General features: G+C 39.8%; 1 protein-coding gene across 4 annotated transcripts in view; it reads right to left on the bottom strand.

The window, feature by feature from the left end:
• PARD3B (par-3 family cell polarity regulator beta) overlaps positions 1-24,938 on the bottom strand; it is a 391,710-nt gene that overhangs the window by 71,809 nt on the left and 294,963 nt on the right. For all 4 annotated transcript variants that reach the window (XM_063162314.1, XM_063162315.1, XM_063162316.1 and 1 more), the window contains one exon: positions 9,576-9,872. In XM_063162314.1, the coding sequence (XP_063018384.1) occupies positions 9,576-9,872 (297 nt within the window). The remainder of the gene's footprint in view (positions 1-9,575; positions 9,873-24,938) is intronic.

Genomic DNA, 24,938 nt, shown 5'->3' with positions numbered 1-24,938 from the left:
GCAGCTACCTGTTTTGCAGGCAACTGAAGAGTATAAAATCTTTCATGCAATAACCCTTCACTGCTTGCTAAAAATGGCCTCCAGACATCAAGGACAAGTTAGTGATAAAAAGAGATAACCAGTGTGGCTATCTGAAACAACATGGTTTTCTCATGTCTCTGTCCTAATGAAAGACCTCTCAGGTGCAGACCACGGTGTAGTTGAAGACAAGTTGTTTCTTTCATTTTCTATGAGAGTCTAACATGACTCTCCACAAAGCAGTCACAATTCTCTTAGACCATCCCAAGATCAATACTGATACCTTGATCAATGTCAACAAATGCCCTGCTGCTGCATGACCTGCCAGAGAAGCAGCTCCTTAGCCACAGTACACATGGGCTCCAGATGGTGCCAGGTCCCCTTGTGGGAATGCAAGGGCAGTCACAGGGGTTCAGAGTATATACCAACTTAACTACATCAGAAGACTTGAGCTGATGAAACAATAAACTATTTCTTGGCTTACTATGACCCCTTGGATTACTGTCTGTGCCAGTGGATTTGTGATCATGGACTGAAAAACAGCACGTTTTAGAGTTTGCCATCGACTGTACACTCTGCACAGCTGTCAGACAATAATCACAATTATTGTCTTTTTATTCAGCATCCGGTTGCCTATTAAGTAATTTCCATCACATCTCATCATTCTTCCCAATATTTCTGCTAGCACAATATTGAGCGATTTTCAGCTTTTCTAACAACATCAGTTTTTACAGTTTTCTGCTAATCAAAAGATCTGGTTCATGCTTTTGCCTATACTTTCTGTCAACAATGCTGCCAACTAAGCACTTGGGTAACTATTTGCCCCTGGCATCTCGACACAAACAGGGAACAAGATCATGGATAATTTTTAGGAGCAGTCATTTTATCCTACAATTAGATGCTTCAAACTTCCAGGAGAAGATTCCCACTGATTCATTCTGAAGTCAGATCTGTGTCCCCTTTAGACCTTTTATATCTTATTATGCTGCAATTAGTAGTAAAATCTTAAAGATTTGCTGGTGTAAATTCCAGGTGAACTGTGACTGCAGAAAAATCAGTATACAGTAAGAATTTTCTACATCTTATGGATATGGATACATAGAGATGACAAAGATTTCCACTGTGAGGCTTTCACTACACAGTTAAGCTGTATGAGTACCACAGGGTGCTGAGCACTTCGCCTGGACATGCCATGTTGGAAAACCCTACCAGAGTTCCTGCATTGCTCCTGGCGGCAGCAGAACCTGGTAATGCTGGTGGGTCTGAGGAGCACCCCATGGCTCCTTGTGCTGCAGCCTTCTCACTGAGTGTAAGCAGCTTTCCTGGGGACCTAGGAAAACCAATTCATTTTGAGCATGTATGAGAAATTGTGAGATGCTGCTTGAAGACTCTCAGGGCTCTGTAATGCTTCTCACTGCTTAATTAGGAGGAAGGCTAGGAATTGCTTTAACTGTAGCTCAGGGGAACCTGTCAGCACAGGTCTCACTGACCTTACATAACCTCAAGCAGAAGTGAAGACACTGAAAAAAAATTCTCAGGGCTCCAGTGAGTACATTCTCCCTGTCACATACAAGAGTTACTTCTCCACCCTTACTGAACAGGTATCACTACTCTCTTAACTGGACCTACTCAGCATTTTGAAGCAGTCCAGCAATAACCCTTTTTTCTTCCTCCTTCAAATAAATGTAATCTTTTCTTCATACTTTCAGACTTGGGGGAAATTATTCTTTGTGTTCCACTAAACTTTGACTACTTTTCAGAATAGTTTGATCACTAATTTATCTCAATGAAATGGAAAGTCAAGAAAGAGCCTGCCGAGAGCTCACGCCCACCACCTGGAGTGTGAACATACAGGTGCTAATACACACGAACAGGCTCCTCATGGTCGAACTCTTACACCTCCAAAATAGACACATTCATTCACAGACTTAAAAGTCTAGCATAACAAAACCCACACCCTCACCTTCAGTTTTACTAAGCCAAGATTATCTCTACAATGAAAGAAAGAATCCCCCTTTTTCCCATTTAACTAGCAGCTAGGGAAAAATGTAGGAGAGGATTTTTCTGAAAGTCATGATTTTGGATAGAGTGTGAGGTCCCAGAGGTCAGCAACCTAGATTCATCTTACAGTGGGCTACACAGCAAAGCTTGCACAAGGCCAAGTCACCAGGGTTTTTCTCTGAACTACTTGCATATCCAGAAGCTAGGAGATCGTATGGCAAAATGAGTATGTCAAGAAGCTAGGGAGAAAACAGGAGATGGTTAATAAAAAAGATTGGGAACTGGGCTGAGAGAAAGGGAAAACAAAAGAAAAACAAACAGTTTCTTGGCAAAGGACTTGCTGGAAGGACAAGCCTCACAACTGTGAGAAGCATAATGACCTTCTGCTTGTTTCTCTTCAGTCAGGGAAATGGGATGAGGCTCTCATTCATCATTTAACCAGAACTGTGGTACAGAATAAACCTGACTGAAACATACTTCCTTTTTTTTTTCTCCTTAGCTAGAGCAACTCTGCAAGGCTAATGATGGGGCCAAAGAGACTCATTCTGACAGAAGACAACCTGGAGGAAAGAAAAGCTGGGTATTTTGAAAACCCTGACGTGTATGAAATACAACAGACTACTGGAGAGTAGGAAAAAAAAAAGGGAAAACAGAATCACATCAGACTTAATCACGTCCCCTACACTTTAATTAAAGTAAGACTTAACAATTTTATTTAAGATTACCAAATTCTCAGAGGAAATGCATTTCTCTCTATGTACTGCTACCAGACAACTGTTAACTTGGAAGAAGAAAACACAGTACACAATGCTACATCCATACTGTGTATCCACTAAGGTAGACCTCTCTGTTCAAAGAAAATGTCTAGATACTTTGCTTGTCTACTAAACGGAAATACCAAATGCTATTAGGGTTTGTACTTTCAGTATGGAAGTGGCTGGCCTATAAACAAGATTTTAACAGCTTCTCTATTAAACAACTCAGTTTAATTAATCGTCAGCCATTAACCATTAATTTAAAATGCCACTTACAAAATCTTAATTTTGCACATTATCAGCTGGTTCACAAACAGCTATCTATAAGCAGAAGTGTAACGATCGTCCTCTCTCTTTCTTGGAGTCTTATAGTCAACCTTACAGTCAATTCTGGCTTCTTAATTAACCACACACACATATTAGCATTTAAAATCAAATGGTGTTTTGTTAAAAAAATTGCACAGAGAAAAGTTAATGTACACATCATTCTGCTGCTGGTTAAAGAGGCAAGCATGAGGTTTTGGTCAAATTACATCCTGCATAAAACAGAATATAGCATCTTCTGATCACAGTAGGAAATACACTATGGCAGGAACACATGCAAGGCCATATGATTTCATTCCAGCTGCATGGACGATCTCATTTTGTCTTTATTTGTACATTTAAGAGGCTGACAACACCATCTGCATTTCACTACATCCTCTGCTATGGTCTCATCTTCCCAGTAACAGACCTGGCTTTCTCTTCAGGGACCTATCTTTTGCATTTGCATCCAAACAGCTGAAAGAATGGGACATTACCAGTAAATATGCAGAATTAATGTAAAATAATTCCATAGAATAATATATCACATAAGAAAAGACAGGGCTGGAGGGAAAAGCCCCAACCTAAACCTGAATGCTTAACACAGCTGCCAAAACTCAGACTCCCCAGCATCTGCAGCAGGACACTCACAAGGGAGTTGTGGGAGTGCAGTATATAAAATTTTACACATCTGTCAATAAGTGAGGTGATCCAAATGCAAGCCCTAGCAGGCAGGATGCACGCAGGCAGATTTGTGACTATTTCTGACAGAATTTATTTCTGCTGAAGAATGCATGGCCTCAAACAAGCATGCACACATTACATGGCAGCAGCAGCAGTTTGACAACTTCCTTCTCCTTAGACACGCTCCAAAGTGCTCAGGGTCACCTGAGTTCCATGAAATCTGGGTTTTCATGAGAAGTGACTGATAGGACTTGGGTGCCAAAGTTGGAAGATTTGGATGAGGAGTTCCTGGGAAAAAGCAGAGCGAACTCTAAACATTAAGTAATTTTGCTTGAATGTTATCCAGAGATTTGAAATTTTTTCCCCATATAGGTGGGAAATAAACCCAAGGCTTGTTTAAACACGTCTCCTCAGGCAGCCCAGTTACCCAACATTTCCCCCGATTGGCACAGTGAGTATGCAGCACCCATGGACCCTTTCTGAGGAAGAAAACAGCCAGTAGTATTAGGAGCAAAATACACAATACAAGTCTAACTCCAGTGGCACAGCCTACACTGGAACTGGTGGCCAAAGGGCTTTCTGGACTACCCTGCTTCCACGAGCAGGACAGCTCTACTGAGAGCCCCCAGAAACCATGGAATTTCTGCTGTACTGCCAATGCCACTCTAAATTTAACTGCTGTCAGAAATTTATCAGCCAGTAAGTTGCCCAACACTACGTTTTCAGTTTTAACATTATGGGAAGCAGTGATCAGATGGCAGCCAAAGGTTCAGAAGGCCCTGTGGTATGTTTCAGAAAGAATAAATTCCAGAGGAATCAGAGGAGAGTCTTGGAATGTTGAGTAGTACAAGACAAAGAAAAAGCACAGATGATTTTAGGACATCAAGCAGAAGAGGTTCTAAGGTAAGAGAAACTATATACCTTGCTTGTAACTTGTTAAACTTGGTAAATCAAAACATTCCAATGCATGACCACATTTCTCTTTCCACAGCAATGCAAGGTACAGTTGCAAAGGGCACATAGATATTACACAGCCTCATTCACTTTCCACCTTGCCTCCATGATATCCATCTGAAAGAACAATCTTCTCTGAGTAAAGGACCATCCATTCCTAGAGCAGTGGATTGCTTTTATGCTAGTCACTGAGAAAAGGTTTGTAAATGGATGCACGATGAGCAATGCCCATGGTGCTCTGAACTGAGAACAAGAAAACTTCAGCTTCTGGCCCATGAGACACACATGGCCAAGTGCCACAACTGGGCAACCCCAGCTCACACTTTTTCAACAAATACTTTTCTGTGCAGCTCAGGATTCCTATGGCTTTGGATTGAACAGGGTGGGAATGGCCCATACCTGCCCAAAAGACAAGCATTTAGTCTTTAAGTAAAAAATGCCCTTTTTGCTAAATTTTAAAACTCTGGACTGTTTATACCCTCCTCTCTGGCTTACACATTGCTTACATTTGGCACTTGGTTCCTCAGGACATGCACAGTAATATCTTCCTTTGATCCTTTAGAGGGAGAGGCAGATTGCTCAGCATCTCTCTCCTCTCTCTGTCTGTTGACTCAGGTCAGCTCTGAGAGTGAGATGTGAGGGACACAGAGGTACGGGCTTAATTTTCCCATTTTCAACTTTGCATATTGCTATACTGAGAATTCTGAAAGATTGCAAGTTGCCATAAGGGAACATTCACCCTGAAACAAGGAAGATTTATTTTTCAATTAATTAATTATCGTTATAGAAATTAGGATCTTCCACAGTTGGCCCCCAAACAGCATCTCCAAAAATAAAAAAAAAGCTGGATCAGACTTTGGGGCTTTGGACTTTACTCCTATGTAATAAAAGAGCTCTGTTTTTTTATTGGTATTTTTTTAAAACTGCAACAAGATACAGCTCTGAATCTATTCTTGCTAAACAAAGGAAAACTGTATTCGTTTTTGTCAGACCAGCACTTTGAAATTCCCCAAGATAAGTCACATAAATAAGTGAAGAATTATACTTGGCAATGAGTTTGGCATCAGACTTTAATGTTTCATAGTTCTGGGCTGAGAAAATAAGTTGAGCAAAGTCTCTAGAACCTTTCCAGAGATGTACTTGGGGTGTTTGGATATACTTGACAGCACCATCTTCACGGGAAGAAAAAAGACGAAATTGTTTATTCGAAATGCGAGAAAGGGTTTCACCGTGTGACATGCCTGACATTTAAGTGATAATAGTGTTGTGCATCTGCTCTTTTGGCTTTGGTCTGACACCTAGGCTCTGCCACAGTGCAGCTTAGCACTGTCATGGCACAGCCTTGATGACTAAACTCAGAGATGTGACTTACCACCCATTTCAGGAACATATGGGCCACAGATCACTCAGCCTCTGCTGCAGGCTCGGAAATGCAAAGCGGCTCAGGCAAAGACCCTGTGAGTTCCCCAGCTGCACAAGGTGGCTGTGCAGGCTGCACCATCCTTAGGGATGCCATTTGCATTACAGAAATTGTGGCTAATTAGAAATAAACAGAAAAATGCTTGATTTACAAAGAAATGTGTGATTTTGCCAGCTAATTTTTTTTCCACTCTAACTTAACATTCACAGAATACACTGATCATGCTAATGCTTTCACTATATTCATTAATAAGGAAAATTTACATTTATATAGCACCTCTCTTAGTTAAGAATTCCAAAGCTTTCAGCAAAATATACACAAAAAATTACTTCTATTTCACTGAATATAGTCATCGTTGGAATGAAAGTCAACAATTGTGAAGCAGTGCAGAAGAACATTACACAACAGTTGTAAATAAGACACAAAGTAAAGCCCCCAAAAACCCAAAGCAAAAAGCCCCTGAGACGCCAGATGCAAGTGGAGGTAAATGGGACATTAGTGCACAAGGAGCGATGTGAAGCAGATCTCTGTGTGCCCTGAGGAGCAGTGTTGGAGGCAGCAAACATACTTCATCCTGATTACAGCAACAGAGTCCATACATGTGCAGCCTGTTGCTTTCCTGCACGCTGAGGGATATTCTCAGCTTAAACTGTGAATCTACAGCAAAGAATGAACCAGGAATACCCGATGGATTCCTGGATGAGAAAAGGGAAAGCATGTGCAAAATGTGAACAGCTCTTTTCTGTCCACTAAGTTTCATACTTTACAAATGGCCTCCCATTTTTAAAAGGCATTAATTATGCTAAGACATTATTCTGCAAAAATAACATAAAATAAAAATTAACTTCTTGTTTCAAACAATGCGTTTTAATTCTCAATCATAATGATACATAACTGGAGCTCTCAGACCGAAATGAAGTCATCTATTCACTCTGCGTTCAAATCCTCCTTCTATTCCTAGCCCCATTTACTTTAGTCGCTGATCAAGTCTCCCTGCACTATATTACAACTTGAGAGTCACATGTGGGAGAAAAAAGCATCCATCTGAAGTAAAATTAATAGCAAAACTCTGAGAGAAAGCATGCATGTGCTAGCAAGAGCAAAGCATGAGTGTTTATGTGACCAATGTGTTGATAAATGTTCAGCCCCACAAACACAAAATAACCGTGGCTTGGCTTACAACCATCCATTATAACCCTTTCCCATCATTCTGAGGCACACAAGGTAGTTTTCATACTTGACCCTTGGAAGCAGATTGTTATCTTAATTAACGTGTTATCCAGGGATTTTTCTTTCCACATCTCTTTCTCTTTTCAATACTCTCCCTCTAGCACAGAAAGATTTCCTTGCCTGAAGTTGACACTTTATTCAACAACTGTTGGCTGAGACCTCACGACCCACTGCATAAATTCACATAGAATTATTCATGTTTGGCACATTTCTGCTGGTGAATAACAACACCATTTTGTCTCTCAGACAAAGAAAAGAAAGATTTAAAAAAAGAACAAAGACAGCCTAATAAGAATCTCACATTTCCTATTTTTTTTCTTAATCTGGTTACAAGCCTGAGAAATTCAACAAAGCAAAGTTATGGACTGTTGGTCTTTCAGTACAGATGGAACAGCATCTCAAGTGTGACTTCTGATCATGGGCTCAGCTATAAGGTAACTTTTCCTGCCTGCTTGATGTTTTGGGTTTAGTTTTTCCAAGTGAGTATCATGTTGCCGTGCAATTACAGCTAAATCCACACTAAAATCCAGGATCCCAATACCAAATCCGAACTTGGTTGGGAATTCAATCTTGTCCCCATAGCAAGTCAAGAGTTCATACAGTGTAGTCAAAACCACAATACAAACAATCCACTAGAAGAAGGCATTTCTTTTTTCTGCAAGGAAAGACAATCTATAGGCCTCACTTCAAAACTGATGATATATTTAAAACGTAAAGTTATAAAATCCTGTTAAAACTGAAATTACAAAGCAACTTTTATAACAATGTCTTAGTCTAGCTGAGTTACACATGTATATGTTCATATTTGGAGGATACACACACCTGAATTTAGACATCTTCCACTGGGAATTCTCAGATCTTGGTTTATTGAGTCAGCACAAACTCAGTTTCTGATCCCTTTACTACATGCAACTTTCGTTTGACTTCAGTTACAACTGCCTCAAGACTTTTCTAGTAAAGTGAAGCCCCCTAGCTGGTCAAAAGCTGGGATCACTACCTCTTTTATGTAGTAGGGGAGGAGTTTATGAAATGGAAGAAAAAAACCACCCCTGTCATTATGTTTGGAAAGAATTTTACCATACTGTATTTTGGTGAGAAAGAGAGAGATACATGGCCCATTCCCTGCTCTGAACTTAGATTTACGTCAGAAGTGTTTTATTATATAAGTATTTATAACAATGACTCAGTAGATGTTTTTAAAGTACTATGATGCCACAAACTGGAAACACTCCTATATCTGTGCTGACATATTTCTCCAAAATTAACAAGTGTGATATTACATGGCACGGATTGAGGCTATGGGGAGACACTACAGATTGTAACATGAACTCACAGCATGTACAGTTCCTGAAGTCCCCCATGTCTGTCCTCTGTCTGTCCTCTTCCTTTCACACAGACTTGCCCACACACTTGTACTTTGGTTTGAAAAAGCCAAGACTGATATACTAATGCCACAAATGAAGTATCATGTTCTTTTAGCCCCAAATTCCAGAAGCAACCAGTTTTAAAATCATTGTAATGGTGGGTACTTATCAACTCAAAGGAATTTTGGTTTCGCCTTTAACCCAGAAAAAAACTTGACCAGCTTTCTTTAATGCTGGAAGCTTGACAGTAAGGATTAAAAATTGTTCTTCCCTTCCCATTTAGTTATTGGAAAGGCTGTGAAAGGCAATCAGTCTTGTGGAGCCACACTTCACAGTCTGCATAAAAATGCCATGACTCTCAGTCCTCTCCCCAAACTAATTGAAAGTGTGTAATATCACGCAGCTGGGAAAATCTAAACCATAAACATATACAATATATCATGCTATCACACAAAACCTGTTACTAATAGACACTTGAGGATCTACAGGATTGAAAGAGATCTGAAAACTGAGATTATTTTTGCTGCAGGGTAAGAACTTTTCCCGATTGAAAGAGGAAAAAACACTCTTTCAGCAGTGCAGGAATTGGACTGCAGTCAGTTCATTCATTCTGTTTGTGAAATATGGACTTTTCTTTAATGATTTCTGTTTGACTGCTGTCTTGCTCAGATGCTCTGGGGTTACTGCGGCAGCAAATCTTGCTTTTGGTAAGAGGAAATTCATGGCTAGCCAGTAAATTCAGGGGTTTGGGCCATCAGAACAGTCCCATGTCTGACTCCCCTGCCGAGGCCCAGGCTCCCTCCCTACCCAGATGAAATTTTTTGTAATGCCAGATGGCAATATTACCTGTCACCAGAAGTCTGTGGGTAGTGCTGCTTGTTTATTTTTGCATACAGTCCTTCCAAGTGCTCCCTCTCCATTGGTGCTGAGGAAGAATCCCGCAGATAAACAAAGGTTTCTCCTACTGCAGGTGATGAGGGTCTGTAGATGCCTCCTGGGGGATAAGCCTCTCGGAAGTGGTTCACTCTGGCATAGTTTGGATCCACCTCATCATCATCAATGTCAGGTCCTCCAGGACCAGCAGAAAAATCACTCAGGCCCCTCAGTTGCTTTTGCCGTAACTCCTGATGCTTTGCACCAATCCTAAAAATGAAAAGCAAAGAACAAATGTAAAATGGGATCTGCTTCAACAGTAACCATCATGGAAATCTGAAACACCAACCCTGAACCCAACCATTTAGAGCTTTCAGTACACTGTGAAACTGGTGCCAGATAAAACAGAGTGGTTCATGCAGGAATTTTGTTCTTTATCTCTGGCAAATCACCTTTGTAACCAAGCTTGGTCACCATTCTGATGAAAAAAATTAATGCTGAATATAGTGAGGCTTTTCACAAGTGTGGATGCATGCACAAATACAGGTTTAATTCTACACCTACCTTCCACATTGCAGCTGCACAGACCTAACCAAATCCTGGAACTTTTTATCTAAATTAGCCAGTAAAATTGTTACTGAACCCTGGTTACTTGACCCACCACGGTTCTCCTAAATAGATTAACTTGTGAAAAGTAGATTATATGTGAACATAAATGGAGAGATGGCACATTTGTCTCAAATCAAAGTACCTCAATTAATCTGCTGAAGATTTAATTTTTACAAAAATGTATTTTGGGTAAATAAATGTGAAAATCACGCCTTATATAGCAGATAGGGACAAAATAAAACAGCAAAGAAATTAACAGAAATTTGACAGAAATGAATTGGTATATATAAGTGAATTAAAAACTGTTACTGGCAGTATTCCACTGTGATAAATCCTTAAGTGGTATTACAAAATGCTGCTGCTAATCAGGGCCATTGTGTAATCTCTTTGGAATAGTACAACATATTCAGGTAAATTTCAAGTTAAGATGATAGTCAATGATTCAACATTCCTGCTGGAGAAAAAAATGTACAGCAAGACTGCGAGCTCTTCTGTTAACTGCTCAGCTATTCTTCAACAGAGTGTAATTAAGTGCAGTGAGATGGATCTGGCAGAATGCTGACCACAGTATGTAATAAATAGGATTTACAGAAAATAGAAGAGCATGGAAGAAGAAACAAGGAACAGAAGAAAGATACAGAGATGCAATGCCTGACAGAAGTCAACATTTGCTTTTGACTGTAACTGGAAGTGCAACAGCAGTGTAGAAAGAACAGAATAATTTGTACCACAGCAGTAAAAGTGAAAAGGGTCTGGCAGACTTGGTTAACCAAGTAAGGCTTAATGGCCTCAGAACCCTGCATATTGAAAATTGAAGGTGTTCAGGAGAAAGTCTTTAAAAGGCATGGAGAAAAATGTTCCCTAGAAAAATGACGAGCACACTGGGAGCTTCCATCTGACAGACAGGAACTACTAAGGGCAGAATGGGATTCATACTAGTTATTTTGTTTCACTAGATTTGTATCATAAAACAAATGCTAATACTTTGGAAATAATGTGTAGATAAAAAGGTTCACAAATAATTCTAACAAGAACAACATGCCTTTCTAGACAAGTACTTGAGTACATCAATGTGTACCACTCATACTTTCCCGTTTCACATCTCCATTAACTGTGCTGGGTGATGCTGGTTTTCAACACTTAAAACGTAATCATACTTTACAGCAGGAGGAGTTTTCACAGATGATACAATTGTCAAGGGGATGGGTGCCTCCTATTCATTCTGCCTTCCCTCAGTGAAGCAGATGAGCTTTCTCCTCTCTGATACTCAAATCCTGTGTGCCCCACCTTGGGTAGCATGTGCTTTGGTTGAGCTTTGGGTGCCTCAACATAAAAAGGATATCAAAATGTTGGAGTGTGTCCAGAGGAGGGAAACCAAGATGATGAAAGGCCTCGAGGGCGAGACTTAGCAGTGCAGCTGAGGTCACTCATTTTGTTTAACCCGGGAAACTGTGGAGTGTTTCATCCTCAATTAGAGACCAAAACCCCCTAAACACAGAATTCAGTGCAGGAATATAAGGAACGAGATACAAGTCCTATGGCACACATGGGTACACATACACACAGTACACAGGCAGAAAAATGGGAGCACACTACATTTCAAGGAATGGTGGTATCACATGTCAGTTCAGAAGGCACAGCACAGACCCGAGATGAGTCACAGCAATTTCTCAGAAAATGATGAGCCTTCATGTTCTCTGGACCAGTACATCACTGGTCCCCCAGGTATTTGAGACTGCTTTGAAAGCAAGAGTAGTGCAGCCAGCAGCATCACGCTAATCTTGCTTTCATGTCTGATAGAAAGAGTAATTTGTCCTGCTATCAATACTGGTATATTCTGCACAACAAAAGCTGGAATTAGGTCACCACAATTTTCTTTTGTTCCCATGAATAAGCCTAGCTTCTTCAGCTTCTCCTTCTGAGCACAATCTTCAATTGCTGCCAGTATTATAAGTCAAATTTTCTCAAAAACAATTATTTCCATTCTATATTATATGGACCAGTCAATACCTGGCTATGTGAAATTCTTTATGATCAATGTTTCATCCTTTCAATACATCTATTACAACTACATTATATTTCTTGTTTTCTTTTTACTCTTCTGCACAAATCTATAAAATTTGCTCAGTGATCTCTTTTTCATTTCAATCCAAATGTTCAAATATAGGGAAACAAACTATCAGATTGCTGTTTTTTTTCTTTGTATTTACCTGTCCTTTTATGCCTTCTCACATGTTTTTCACATGTGAAATGTCTCACATTTTTGTGAAGTTTTAAATTTCCACACTGTATTTCGGCATCGTGTTTTCACAGTTTTAAAGCAATCTTACCCATAGCACATACCAGCAGGTCCTCAGGAGTTCTTTAGTGAGGGGAAAAAAAATTGCTGTTCCTTCCATAACTTTAATGCTCTGCCAACTCTACTAAGCAGGTCATTTCTCTGTATCCCCCTCTAGTCATTCACCGTTTCTCCGCCTGCCTTTGAAATTCTCCCTATCAGAAACAGCAAAATCTTTATTCCCCATCCCAACCCCTGCCCCCCAAACCAACCTACCAACCTAAAAATCCAAGACTTTTAAATTAACACAACTGTAACTCCAAACAACTCATTGAACAGTTACTACAAGACAGCCCCCAACTTGCAGCACTGGATGGGTCTGGTTAAACAACTGGTGTAAATTAGTGAAGAAAGATAAAATGCTCCTCAGCACTACGATGCTGGCAGTAAAACAAGAGCTGAGGAGAGGTACAGATCACCATCTCAACAATTCAGTGAGGCACTAAAGTTTCTACAAACTTCCTGATGAGAGAAAGGGAAAAGAAAAAGTCATACAGAATAAAGGGAAATTAACATATTTCCTTTTGTATCTCATGACCACCTGCACACTGTGCTCTGCAGTTAAACCCCTGCACAATGGCACCAACTCCCCTTAGCTGTGTTTCTGTAAAAACAGAGACTTGGCATAGAAGCAGCCAGGACAGGCAACAGCAGTGCCATATCAGGAAATGCCCTTTCTTTTTTTTCTTGTAACCCATCTTTTTCTCAATAGCATTCAAACATGTATCCTACTCTAGTCATTCCCCACAACAAATAGGTTGGACTCCATGATCTCAAAGGTCTTTTCCAACCTAGTTGATTCTAGGTGAAATAATTTCAGAAAATATCCAGTTTGATAAAAACATATATAACCTTAATAGAACTCCAGACAACTTTCTGAAAACATTGTATTTGTAGAAGTGAAATGAAGACAGAATCCCTATATATACTGTACTTCTGGAAGTAGGACACTGTATTTTGAAAACTTCTGTATATCTCATGTGCATTTCAGTAGCACACCCCCAAAGGTATAAATCAAGGAATGCTCTCATTTATCCTTCAGATACTCTTCCCATCTGACACAGCTGCTCAAATCATACATGGTCAGGTCTCATCTAGTAACACATGAAAAGATGCACACACCTAGAGTGCAGCAGCCAGGAAAGGGTTAACAGCCCAAACAGCTCCTTCCAGCTGCAGCTCAGACACACGATTGAGTTACTGTGGCTTAACAAGTTATTGTGTTTCTGCTGAGCTACTGTCAATGACCACATATGTATTCACCGCCTGTGACAAACACAATGTAAAGTGCTTTAGCCTGACATCGGTGACAGAGACACTGACAGGCAAAAGCTGGATTAAAAGACTGTAGAATACACAGTGAAGCAGCTGCAGCAAGGGATGTGAACTACCTCAAGAAAACTTCAGAAGAGCTGAGCAGAAGTGACTTTTGGAGAAGACCCAGAAATGCTTTTGGGAATGGAATGTGGGGGCTATGAAAAGCTGTAAGAGATACGTCTCATCTCTTGGCCCAGCAGTTGTAAGCTGGGTGGGTGGGTTGTGAGTGGGCAACAAGAAAATGCAGAAGCTTCTAAGACTCTGTGAAAATTAAAATACAGGACTTAATGTTACTAATTCAGCAGCCCAAAGAGGGCCAGGGTCATTAAAAGCTGTGGAGCCAAAGATGGCCTTCACTGGGAAATAAACTGCAAGACACCAGCTGCAGCCCAACCTGCACTTCTGGGAGCCCAGCAGCAGCCCCAGCTCAAAATGAACTTTGCACACTGAGGCAGGGGCTAATGAGGGTCCCTGTGCATCAGCTCGAGACTCGGACACTCCTGTCCTCCTGACTCCTGTCTACCAGGCTGGACACAGGGTGCCTGCTGCCCAACAGGAGACACCCGAAGCAACTCAGTGGCATTGACAGCCACCAGGTCTGACCAGAGTGAAAAACCTGCACGTGGCAAGCTTGGCCCAGGAGGGACCATGGCCTCTCTTACTTGGAGACCTGCAAGGCTGCATTTCACATCACAACAGCTGAATGTAGGGATAACCAAAACAAGCCCACAACAAAAAGCACATTTTCGGAGGTGTTTGAACTCCTCCTCCATGGCACTCCCCTCAGCTCCCCTGAGCTCTGAGAAAACCCGGTTTCTTCTGACTTTCCAGTGAAAGAGTAAAAGTGATGTAACTTTTTTTTTTTTAATTTACCATGCACTGACCATGTATTTAGTACTGAGCAGAGCACAAAGAATGACATGTTTTGAGCACTAAGGTGCATATCTAAGTAGTCAAACACAGGACCCAAAAAGTATTTGCTAACCAAAATAATGTATAAACAAAGGGACTTCATTTATACTTCAGACGAATATAGCAAAATTGTTGATATGGTGGTGTAAAAGAACCAGTCTTTGTGGAAACATGAGCAGCATGAATGAGCAAAATGCTGTTGAAGTCAATGAAACGTCCCTGGGGGAGAAGAAAGAATAAAAGCAGAGACAAAACATGTAACAGAAAACGGGCCACAGGTCTTTAGGATAATTTCTATTCCATTTGCAATAAGAGGAGCAGAATAAAAGCAGCGAATTGAGTGTGCATACCACCACTTTAAAGTATACCTAAACTTAAGAGGACCTAATCCTTAAAGTACTCTGAGATGACTGAGATGCTAAATATTTTACTCAATTGTTCCTTGAGAACAGCAGAATAAAAACTACTTTATAGCTTTTTTCTCCACTCATGTGACTCTCTCTGAGATCTACATACTCTAATGATTACTCAATTTACATCTGATTTAGTATCTGCTTTTGTGTCTCATTTACCTAATTCATACATATATTGAGTAACGGGTTGTCTAGGGGCACGCAGCCTATTTCTGCAGGAGGTCACTTAGATTTCCACTGGGTTTAATGTTTTAATTCCTTTTTAGCTGCTAGCAAAATATATTTTGGTAACTAAAATATTGTTTTTTCATTCATTTACATAATGGTGAAATGAATACATCTTTTCTTCAGACATTCATAAGCCATAATCACTGATGGGAATGGGTATATTTCAGTTGAGTATCAGAGAAGATAATTTCAGTACAGTGCTTTTAATTTTTTAAAATTTCATAATTGTTTTACAGACAGGCATGGCCTATAATGACATTAACAATTCTATTCAAACCTGCCTCTTTTATCAGGAGAACACTCATTTTTATTTTTTCAAACAACATCACCTAACAAAACTCAAGCGGCAGATGAGCCTCATAGTTAAAAAAAAATTAAAAAAAACACCTCTTGCCAGCAAATTGAGGACATCTGATATGGACTCACAAAGAATCAAGCAATATTTAATTTAATATTATCTTTCAGTGTATTCTACTGGATCCATATTTGTCAGAAACATCCTCCCTATAAGCTATGCAAATCTTTCTTCATTCCAGCTCATTCCATTGTGCTGGATTTGAACATCTCCCCCATAATTAGTATCTGTAATTGTAAATAAGAATAGAAACAGTCTCAGAAATAAAGAAAGACAAGCCACAAATTCAAGGGAGTTAGAGACTCAGGGTAACAAGATACAGCTCTTGTAGCATCATTAAATGCCCCAAAGACAAAAACCCACCAATCCATAAAATGTTGCCTGTTCCAGAAAACTATCCTGTGCCTGTAAAATACTGAACTGACCAAAGAAGCTGCCTTTGGAGTGTTGTAAGAAAAGAAAGGGAGAACAGAAAAACCTAAGGAGGAGATAGAGCAATGCCGATCTTAAAATTTAAGATTATGAGAAACCAAAGATGAAACATAACCCTTTCCTACCACAAAATGAGGAATGGGAGCTTTGGATAGACAAGACTGAGGTCTTAATGTTCTTCCATTTATTTCAGAGGTGACAAGGAGTGATTACCAGCTTACACAGGATCCTGCCCTCTAAAGAAAATCCTGGCTCTAATGAGGTCAGTGTTTTCTCCTGTCCTATGAACTTCAATGAGAACATGATTTTTACCCTTGCTGTTAAATCAGAGAAAGCTTTTCTGCCTGTCCACATTAGTTGTACAGTGGGTATGAAATGCAGCAGATTAAGAAATCCAACTATCAGATAAACCAAGTATTTTATAGTCTATAGTTTACTGCATTATATAATTTTCTTTACTCACAACTACCCTGGAGTTATCATCTTGAAGTGACAATATCAGTAAAATTTAGATTATAAGGAACCCTCTGAAGGTTATCCTGCTCAATCTCCTGCTGAAAACAAGGCTGACTGCACAGATCAGGTTACTCAGTCTCCTGCAAATAGGATGTTCCTTGTTTTGTGACAATGGCAATTAAGGAGTGGAAACATTCCAGGTTTGTCGGAATTACTTTGACATCTTTCACCTGAGATGTTGTGACACCTTTAAGAGCTCCTCCCTGCAAAATGGCCTCGAGTCTGCAGAGACTTTGCACCCCTTAGCTGCAGTTGCAAGGCCCAGCTCCCAGTGGTGATTTAAAGGAAGTCTCGGGCTGCTCTCATTTGCACTTGGGTGTTAAGAAGATATGTAAGGTGCTGTGCATATCATACCTGAGTCCCTTTTGTGAACATTAACTCACTCTGGAACAAACAGTCAGGAAAAGAGAATTAAAATAACAATACTCTTGGAAAAGAAGACTTAACTTTGCATGTGCTTTGGATACCGAGAACTTAATGTCAGGAAGGCACATAATACCAATTGCAGTCAAAGCCACATAATCATCCCTCCAACCTCTCCAACTGATACATCAAACAAACTGTTTCAGAAAAGTTAATCAGATAAACAGAGAACAAGTATAAAGCAACCACAGTACACCTGCAGAAAAGCTATGGGGAGACAGAGACATCCACCTATGAACTGAATTGCTGCCAGTGACTGTCTTGGCTCCAGCAATTGCTGTAGCAGGTATCAATCAAAACTACAGAGGATTGGTAACACTGTCATAAGAAAAATACCAGAGATATTGTCTTGACCGTGGGAAGGCACAACATTGATCTGACACCTCATGAAAACCCAACATTCACATCCATATCCTGTAACACAACTCAGGACAGACCCAGGAAAATTGGCACCTGCTGAGTTCCCAGGGCCACCTCTGTCAGTAAGGGAGTATTCCTGGGACATCTCCTGAGCAGGTACTTGCAGCTCCACTTCCTAGTGACACCTCATGAGTTCACACAACCATCTCTGCAACTGCATGAACATTATGCCTTCATGTGAATGAAATCCTAGCAGTGGAAGGAACAAGCCTAGCTTCATGTGATATGATACTCCACGCACATTTCTTTATACTACACATGACACTGAACCTAGAACGCATTGAACAGAATTTCTCAGTACAAGAACAGGAACAGCCTCCATCTGTTAGTCTGGGATTCACAGGTTGCTTCTAATTAACATGCCTTGATTTGAAAGCAAAACTCAGCTTTGCCTGAGCAGTCAAAGCTTTAAGACTTTCAGGTATCTTGGTTTAAAATCACTATGGAGATTTACACATGCAAACAGATTTCCTGCCAGTCTATCCCCACGAGTTGCATTCTCATTTTTATGCTGTAGTAGCTAAGGGAGTCTGAGAACAGGAATTCTGTGCCGTGGCACTACTTCAAAGTGCATGCCAACGATTTATGATAGACGGTCACAAATCACAAATGGAAGGGCAAGGAATGAAATGCTGCTTCCAAGTAATTCTTATTGATTCCGGAGTGGGCAAGAGCTGACCTACATTCAGTACTGCATCAAAGAAATCCCTAGGCCAGGACAGTCCATCTCCTAGAAAACACTCATTTAGCCTGGTTGGCCAGTACCTGGGCCTGTTTCACTTCATTAGTTTGGTCTGTAAGTTTCTCGAGCATTTCAGGTTTACAGAACCAAAACAACCATCAAGTAATAAAACTCTGATATATACAGAAGAGAACTATGCATTGGCCCATTTAAGCCATTGCCCCTGAGCTGCTCTGACCTCTTAGGTGGACAGGGGGCACACCTTGTGAAAACGTGTCTCCAGATGACACCAGTGTCTCAATGATGAGCAAAACAAGGATGCTTAATGGCTTGGATGAGACTTCCATGCTTAGATTCTGAGAGCACAGCTATGACACCAGGAAGTGCTATTTCCATCAGTGTGCAATGCCTGGAATCACGCTGTCACAGTTTAAGAAGAAGGCCAATTCCTTTGTTCCACTCTGTTATCATCAGTTCTTAACCTGCACAATCTGGGACCAACTGTAGACCTAGGGGGGCTGTCTTAAAAATGTCCTCCAGCAGTAAAAAAGCCACATGAAACAGCTCTGAAATTTCTGTCTGGCTCTAAATGTTGCAACAAAACCTGTGGAAGTAGGTGAGATCCATTCACCTCGGCTACTCAGAACCAAACATCAATCTCCCAGTGTTCCATGGTAGGTTTTTATTACATGTTCTGGTATGCAGAGCAGCAGCAGATCTAAAATGAGAATCATTCAGAATCAATGGGTTGGGATTAATCTGTCCTCCTGTCCAGTGCAAGTGCTGCCACAGTAATAAACAGAAATCTGATAACTTCATACTGTCAGCACAAAATGAAACTATGACCTTGACCTGTGCAACAGCATCCAGTAATTTTTTCATAACTTCAACATAGCATACTATATGGCTATGATCTAATAAGAATCTAAAAGTAATTAACTGGAATTTTTGAAAACTGAAGCCTTAATCAAATATGTATTCTTATCAGGGTTGCAAGCCAGCAATAAATTGGGACATTTAAAAAACTGGGATCCAATCCAATCTGTGATCTGATCAGGGTTCAATGGTTATAATAAATTGGGAGTATTAAAACTGGGATCACATCCAACACTTTATTTTGTCTAAACCACAGGACCTAGCTGTGCTGTAAAGTCAGGAATACTCAATGAACAGATATACCATGTTGAATTAACCCTTAATAAATAATGATGCACAAGCTCAGGTGTCCCAAAAACATGTGGTTTAGCACAGAGCTTAATGGTGAGAAAAGCAATTATGAACATTTTATCAGAGATCAATATGGACTTTAAACAGCCATAATAATGCTTTTAGACTTGGCAGGTGGAATGCACAGGAACAAAAGCTACATGGGGTCGCCAACAATGTGCATGTGTATGAACGTGCTCTAAGATGCACTATGCATTTTAAAAAAATCTTACTTTGACTTTTGCAACAGTCTGAATTTCAACTTTTGATTCAAAGCAATTTGGCTTTTCTACCATACTGCCATATATCCATCTATTTTCATTTTTGTTTCCAGTAATGTACAAACTATTTGTAATTAAATATAATAAAACAAATGCTGACAGAAAGGGAATGAAGTTTCACTCCCAGGTACTCTCTCCTCTCTAAGTGGACTCTAAATGTTTTTATTTCTGTAAGAGGTATCCCTTTGTGCAGGGATCTTGCAGCTGCAAAATTAAACTGTTGTTTGCCAAATACCAAAACCATATGTATTGATTTTTTAACTATGGGAACAGGCAACAAGCATCAGGGCTGATAAGACAAGAGAAATGCTCTTCAGTTGCTGGAAGGTTTCTGAAAAGTAAAGGAAAGTCAGTCTTTAACATAAAAACTGAAACCATTTAGTTTTACCCCTATTTGAGATACAGTATAACTTAAGCATTCAGTTCATACACTGAGAAAGCAGGGGCCAAATACTCCTTCTGCTTCTCTAACACTCAACTCAAACCTCAATACTACTAAAAAATTTTCCTCAATTAACTCCAGGGTGGACTACAAAACCAAGACTGTTTTAACAAAACTACTCCAACAAAAATATGCAGAGGATTATTTTTCACATGGAGTGCCTCCTCATTAACTAACTCTCATGCTACTTTAAAAAATCCTCCAATTTTCAACAAGGTGCTTCATTTTGTAAATTTTATTCTAATGTCAAGTAAGCATTCAATTCTGTTGGAAGAGAAATTTAGGTCTCAGTAGGAAAATCACAGTAAAATAATACTAAAGAAACAGGAAAAAATATTTTTCTTTCAATTGATAGTCACTTTATTTGCATTTAAAAGGCAAACAAATTATGATGTGTAAAACTCATGCATGTAATATATTTATCCAGTTCATTTTACAATGACTTTCAAATGTTAGAAAATGAAAAGAACCCTAAATGAGTGGGAAAGAAATGGAGGAAAGGATGAAATCTTTTTTGAGGGAAGGAAAAGACAAGGCCTCTTCCAGTATTTAATAATGTAGCAAACATCCTATCGTTAAAATGATAAATTCTGAGTAATTTACACTGAACACACTAAAAATACAGATTTGAGTCAGCTTGATCAAAATAACCCGCAGATATAGCATTTGTTTCTTCCTTTTATGGGCAGATTCTCGACCTTTGGAGCACATGCTTTATTACAGCCAAACTCTTTGAAGCATGAACAAAACAATGAGTTTATTTAAAATAAGGCCTCAGTCCAATGAAGCATGTGACTTGTGTCAGGAAGGACAAACCATCACCTCCAAGAACTGTACCCCCAGTTAAGTCAATACTCCTGAACTATCATGAGGCTCCTGTCTTTTCCCCACTCAAAATTCCCTGACATTGCATCACCTTGGCATAATGAAAACTAAAGGAGGTAGGGGGAGAAGAAAATAATTTAAAGGAGGTGCTGAATTCATATTCAATTTGACACAGATAAGGCTATTACTAAAGAAGGAATGCCTAACATCCAAAGTTCCTGTTCACTACTTGAAGCTTGCAGAAGTAGTAGTTGTATAATAAAGTATTGGCTTTGAAAAGAAAGGAAGCCTGGGGCTGAGATCTGGAATCAATTCTTAGCTTGACAGGGACTTTTCAGGAACCTGGACAAGCAGTTGCACTGCCTGCATGTCACATTCCCACCCAGAGGACACTTTTTTCCTGTCAGATTTTCTCTCTTCCACCTCAACTGTAAGTGCTTGGAGTCAGGCCCAAGCTTCCCTAACAGCAATGAACACAATGAAACCTTCATCTTGCTGGGGATTGCTAGGGAATACAAGCAGTTAAAAAAAAAAAAAAAAAAAAAGATATCAGCATTTCAGTGCAGGATGTGGGGCTGCTTCAGAGAACTGCAGCTACATGGCAGCACTGAGAGTTGTTCTGAAAATTGAGACTGGGACAATGTGCAATAGAAATTACTAGGCTAGCAAAATAGTAAATTTATTTTCACTTTCTGAGGTTCAAATCTGAAACTTAGCAGCCCATAAAAAGAGTTGCCAGGCAAATTTATGCTGAGGACCAAAGTGCAAGCAAATCCTCTCCTTTTGGGAATCATCTGCATTACAGAGTGAGCACTGAATACTCTGTCTGCATACGCCCACTAGCTCTAACACATTCTGGATGTGCCAGACTCGTTGCACATGCACTGTTCAATTCCTTCTCTGTGCAAGCAGGAAATCCAACCTGTTCCAGGCATGATGGGCTTACACTCATGCAGCACACCTACACAAGAGCTGATGTCTCCCATCAGAACCAGTCACTGAGCTTGTACTGCACAGCACTGTGCACTGAACACATCTGACAGTTTTGCATGTCTAAAGCTTGTCAAAATTTCTGGAAGAAGGCTGTAGTCTGTACAGCAAGCCTATCCCTGGGATTTTGTGAAATATTGTTGTGCCTATCCCATACCAATCAAAAAACTGCAAAACTATGAGACACAGCCTAGTCCTGTAAACTGAAAATGCACTTCCTACCAAAAAATATTTCTCAGCTGAGATCTTGGAACAGTATTCTGTTTTTTGGAGAGCTGCCAAGCATATATTGCATGCAAAACCAATATCCAAAACCAAGCGAGTTCCCCAGCTGCTAAGATGCTGAAAAGCACTTGATCATTAATCCTGTCACACCCAGCCCAAAAAGCAACTACTCTAACCTCTTCCACTAATGTCCAAAATGGACAACACGGCCTCTGAAAAAAAAAATAACAGTCAGATGACAAATCATAGTATCTTTTAGTATGGTAGGCAGTCAGCATTTAAGAAAACTGTTTAAACAAAGAATCTGACTTTAGGATTGTAATAATTGAATTGAGGATCTGAACAAGAATTAGTTATATAGCTAATCTTGGAAAAGTAAAATTAGATGTGCATTTTGTTATTCTAGAAAGGCTAAATGTTAGAAAAGCAATTTTAGCTTGTTCAAGATAACAAATATAGGATTTGATCACAGGTATCGGGGACAAAACTTGCTGAATTTCTCTAGTATTTTCTGCTATTACATCCCCCATAATTTTAATATACGCTCATCTCAACCAACAAGAACATATCTGAAAATATGAATGTGTTCTACTAAGCTTCAGTTTTATAAATATGAGACCAAATATGCAGGATTGCAGCTAGTGAAGTCATAGAAGCAGATGATCTATGGTGTGAATGTGCCACAAGGTTTTCTTTGCCAATATGTGCATTAAAATCTTGGACTTGAATTACATTATAGAATTACTAAATCTTGGGACAAAGCTGTAAAACTTGTCTTTACTGTCTTATTGAGCATCATCTTTAGGTGAACAGTCAACAACTAAGCAAAAGGACTGATCTACATTTAAGTCAGGTAATGCTTCCTTAGTGATTTTAATCAATTTCCCAAACAGTTTTTACCCATATAGGAGAAGTAGCTTCTTTATATAATTTTTCTCTAACTAAAATAGAGCCTCTTCTATTTTATGACCAGCTCAAGAAAGGTTCAATAGTAAGCCTGTAGGCAGTCTAATGTGGACAAACACACAGCCATGCTCTTTCTTCATTTAGAAAGTTGAAGCAAATAGGTTGTTTTTATGGCACATGTTGCATACCTTTGAGGATAACATAGGGCAAATTTCTTCGCTATTTTTCTGGGCTTTTAAAAATTTTTTAATTTGAATCCCTCAGAGATATAAGATATACTACCTGATACAAAAGTGTGATATTCCTATTCTTGTGCCTTACAGAAGAAGAATCAAATAAGTGAGTTAAAAATATCATCTTGGTTCATCCACTTCTCAATACACCTGCTGTTCTCCATTTCAGTCACAAACTCTTCCAGGTCAAAACTGAAATCATTACTAGAGAAACCAGGATGATGAAGACATTGAGCTGCCAATTTCTAATGCAGCCATACCAAGTTACTGTCAATCAGTGACTGTAATTAAAAAAAAGCACACAACTCTAAAGAAATATTAAGAACAATTATCTTGTGTCCAATTGGAATGTTAGACCTCTAGACAGAAGGGTTCATTCCTTCCAGCCTGCCAACATTTTAGTAAATGACACTGGCCCTTTAACAGATGGGATACATGCTTCTTAGCTTGCCAGGATCCTAATAAAAGACACTGGCTTCTTTAAAATGAAGGACACATACCTCTCAAATTGCCAGTACCCAAATTGGGAGTCAGCAGTTTAATATAAAGTCACTCATCAATCTGGCAAAAATCAAGGACACGGCACAGAAATTTTAAAACAAATGGTACAAAGTTTCTCCTGACACAACTTAGATGAACTAAATACTTAAGCACTGGCTAAGCATATCCAGTAGCAGTGCTGTAGTAACTAGATACCTTGCTAGCTTTTAAAGTAGTAAAAATTAGCAGCAGACTTCAAGGGTTTGGACTGACTTTCTTCCCCAATCAAATCCATTAGTTACCACTTATAGGGCTGACCATGCACTGCATGACTCAAATGAAAGCAGGGTGTCTTTTCCCTGGGCACTAAGCAGTGCCCAGGCTGACCCATGTGGAAACACTGCACAAAAGGAACCATGTCTGCTTCCATTCTCTCCCAGGAGCAGGACATTTCAGTAAAGGAGAAAGACCTCTGACAAGTTTTCTGCTTGCACTGACAAAATGTATTACTACAACTTGTAAAGTTTTACAACATCTGCAGATACTTCTTGAGAGCCAGAAACTATGGGCTCTTCAACTTTTCTGACAGCAGCCATCAGAGGGAAACAAAGACCTTTTTCAGCACATGAGGTACTTCTGGATGTGTTGGAGAAAGGGAAAGAGGAGATTTCTGAACCTTGCTGACACTGACAAACTGTTTCCGGTTCCTGAAGAGTAGACATGGGGAAAAGCAGAAAACTGTAAAATCTCTTAATCTGGAAAGATAAGGAATTCACTAAGACCAGGCATAGAAAAGTGTATTTTATGAACAGGACAGATTCAGAAATACAACAACACCTAGCAGGCACTCACCCAGATTCTTGCCTTGCCCCTCTTGCCTGCCACCCCACTGCTGGCAGACTCCTGCCTCTGCAGACTGATTTGAACCATCTGAACCTGCTTTCTTCCAGGTGTTTCCTCAGCATATTCAACATTTGTTGCACATGTATTTCTGCAACACGAGGCTTATCAACAAACACTGTGCAGAAAAGAACACACCAAAGTACAAAAACTACTATCTGATGGCACAGCCAGCTGAAGCCAAAGAGGTCTGAAGTGCTAGA

Source organism: Melospiza melodia, chromosome 8, assembly GCF_035770615.1.
Source record: "Melospiza melodia melodia isolate bMelMel2 chromosome 8, bMelMel2.pri, whole genome shotgun sequence".
Lineage (NCBI taxonomy): Eukaryota > Metazoa > Chordata > Aves > Passeriformes > Passerellidae > Melospiza > Melospiza melodia.
The sequence above is the reverse complement of the archived record's forward strand: the minus strand, read 5'-3'. Positions and strand labels throughout refer to the sequence as shown.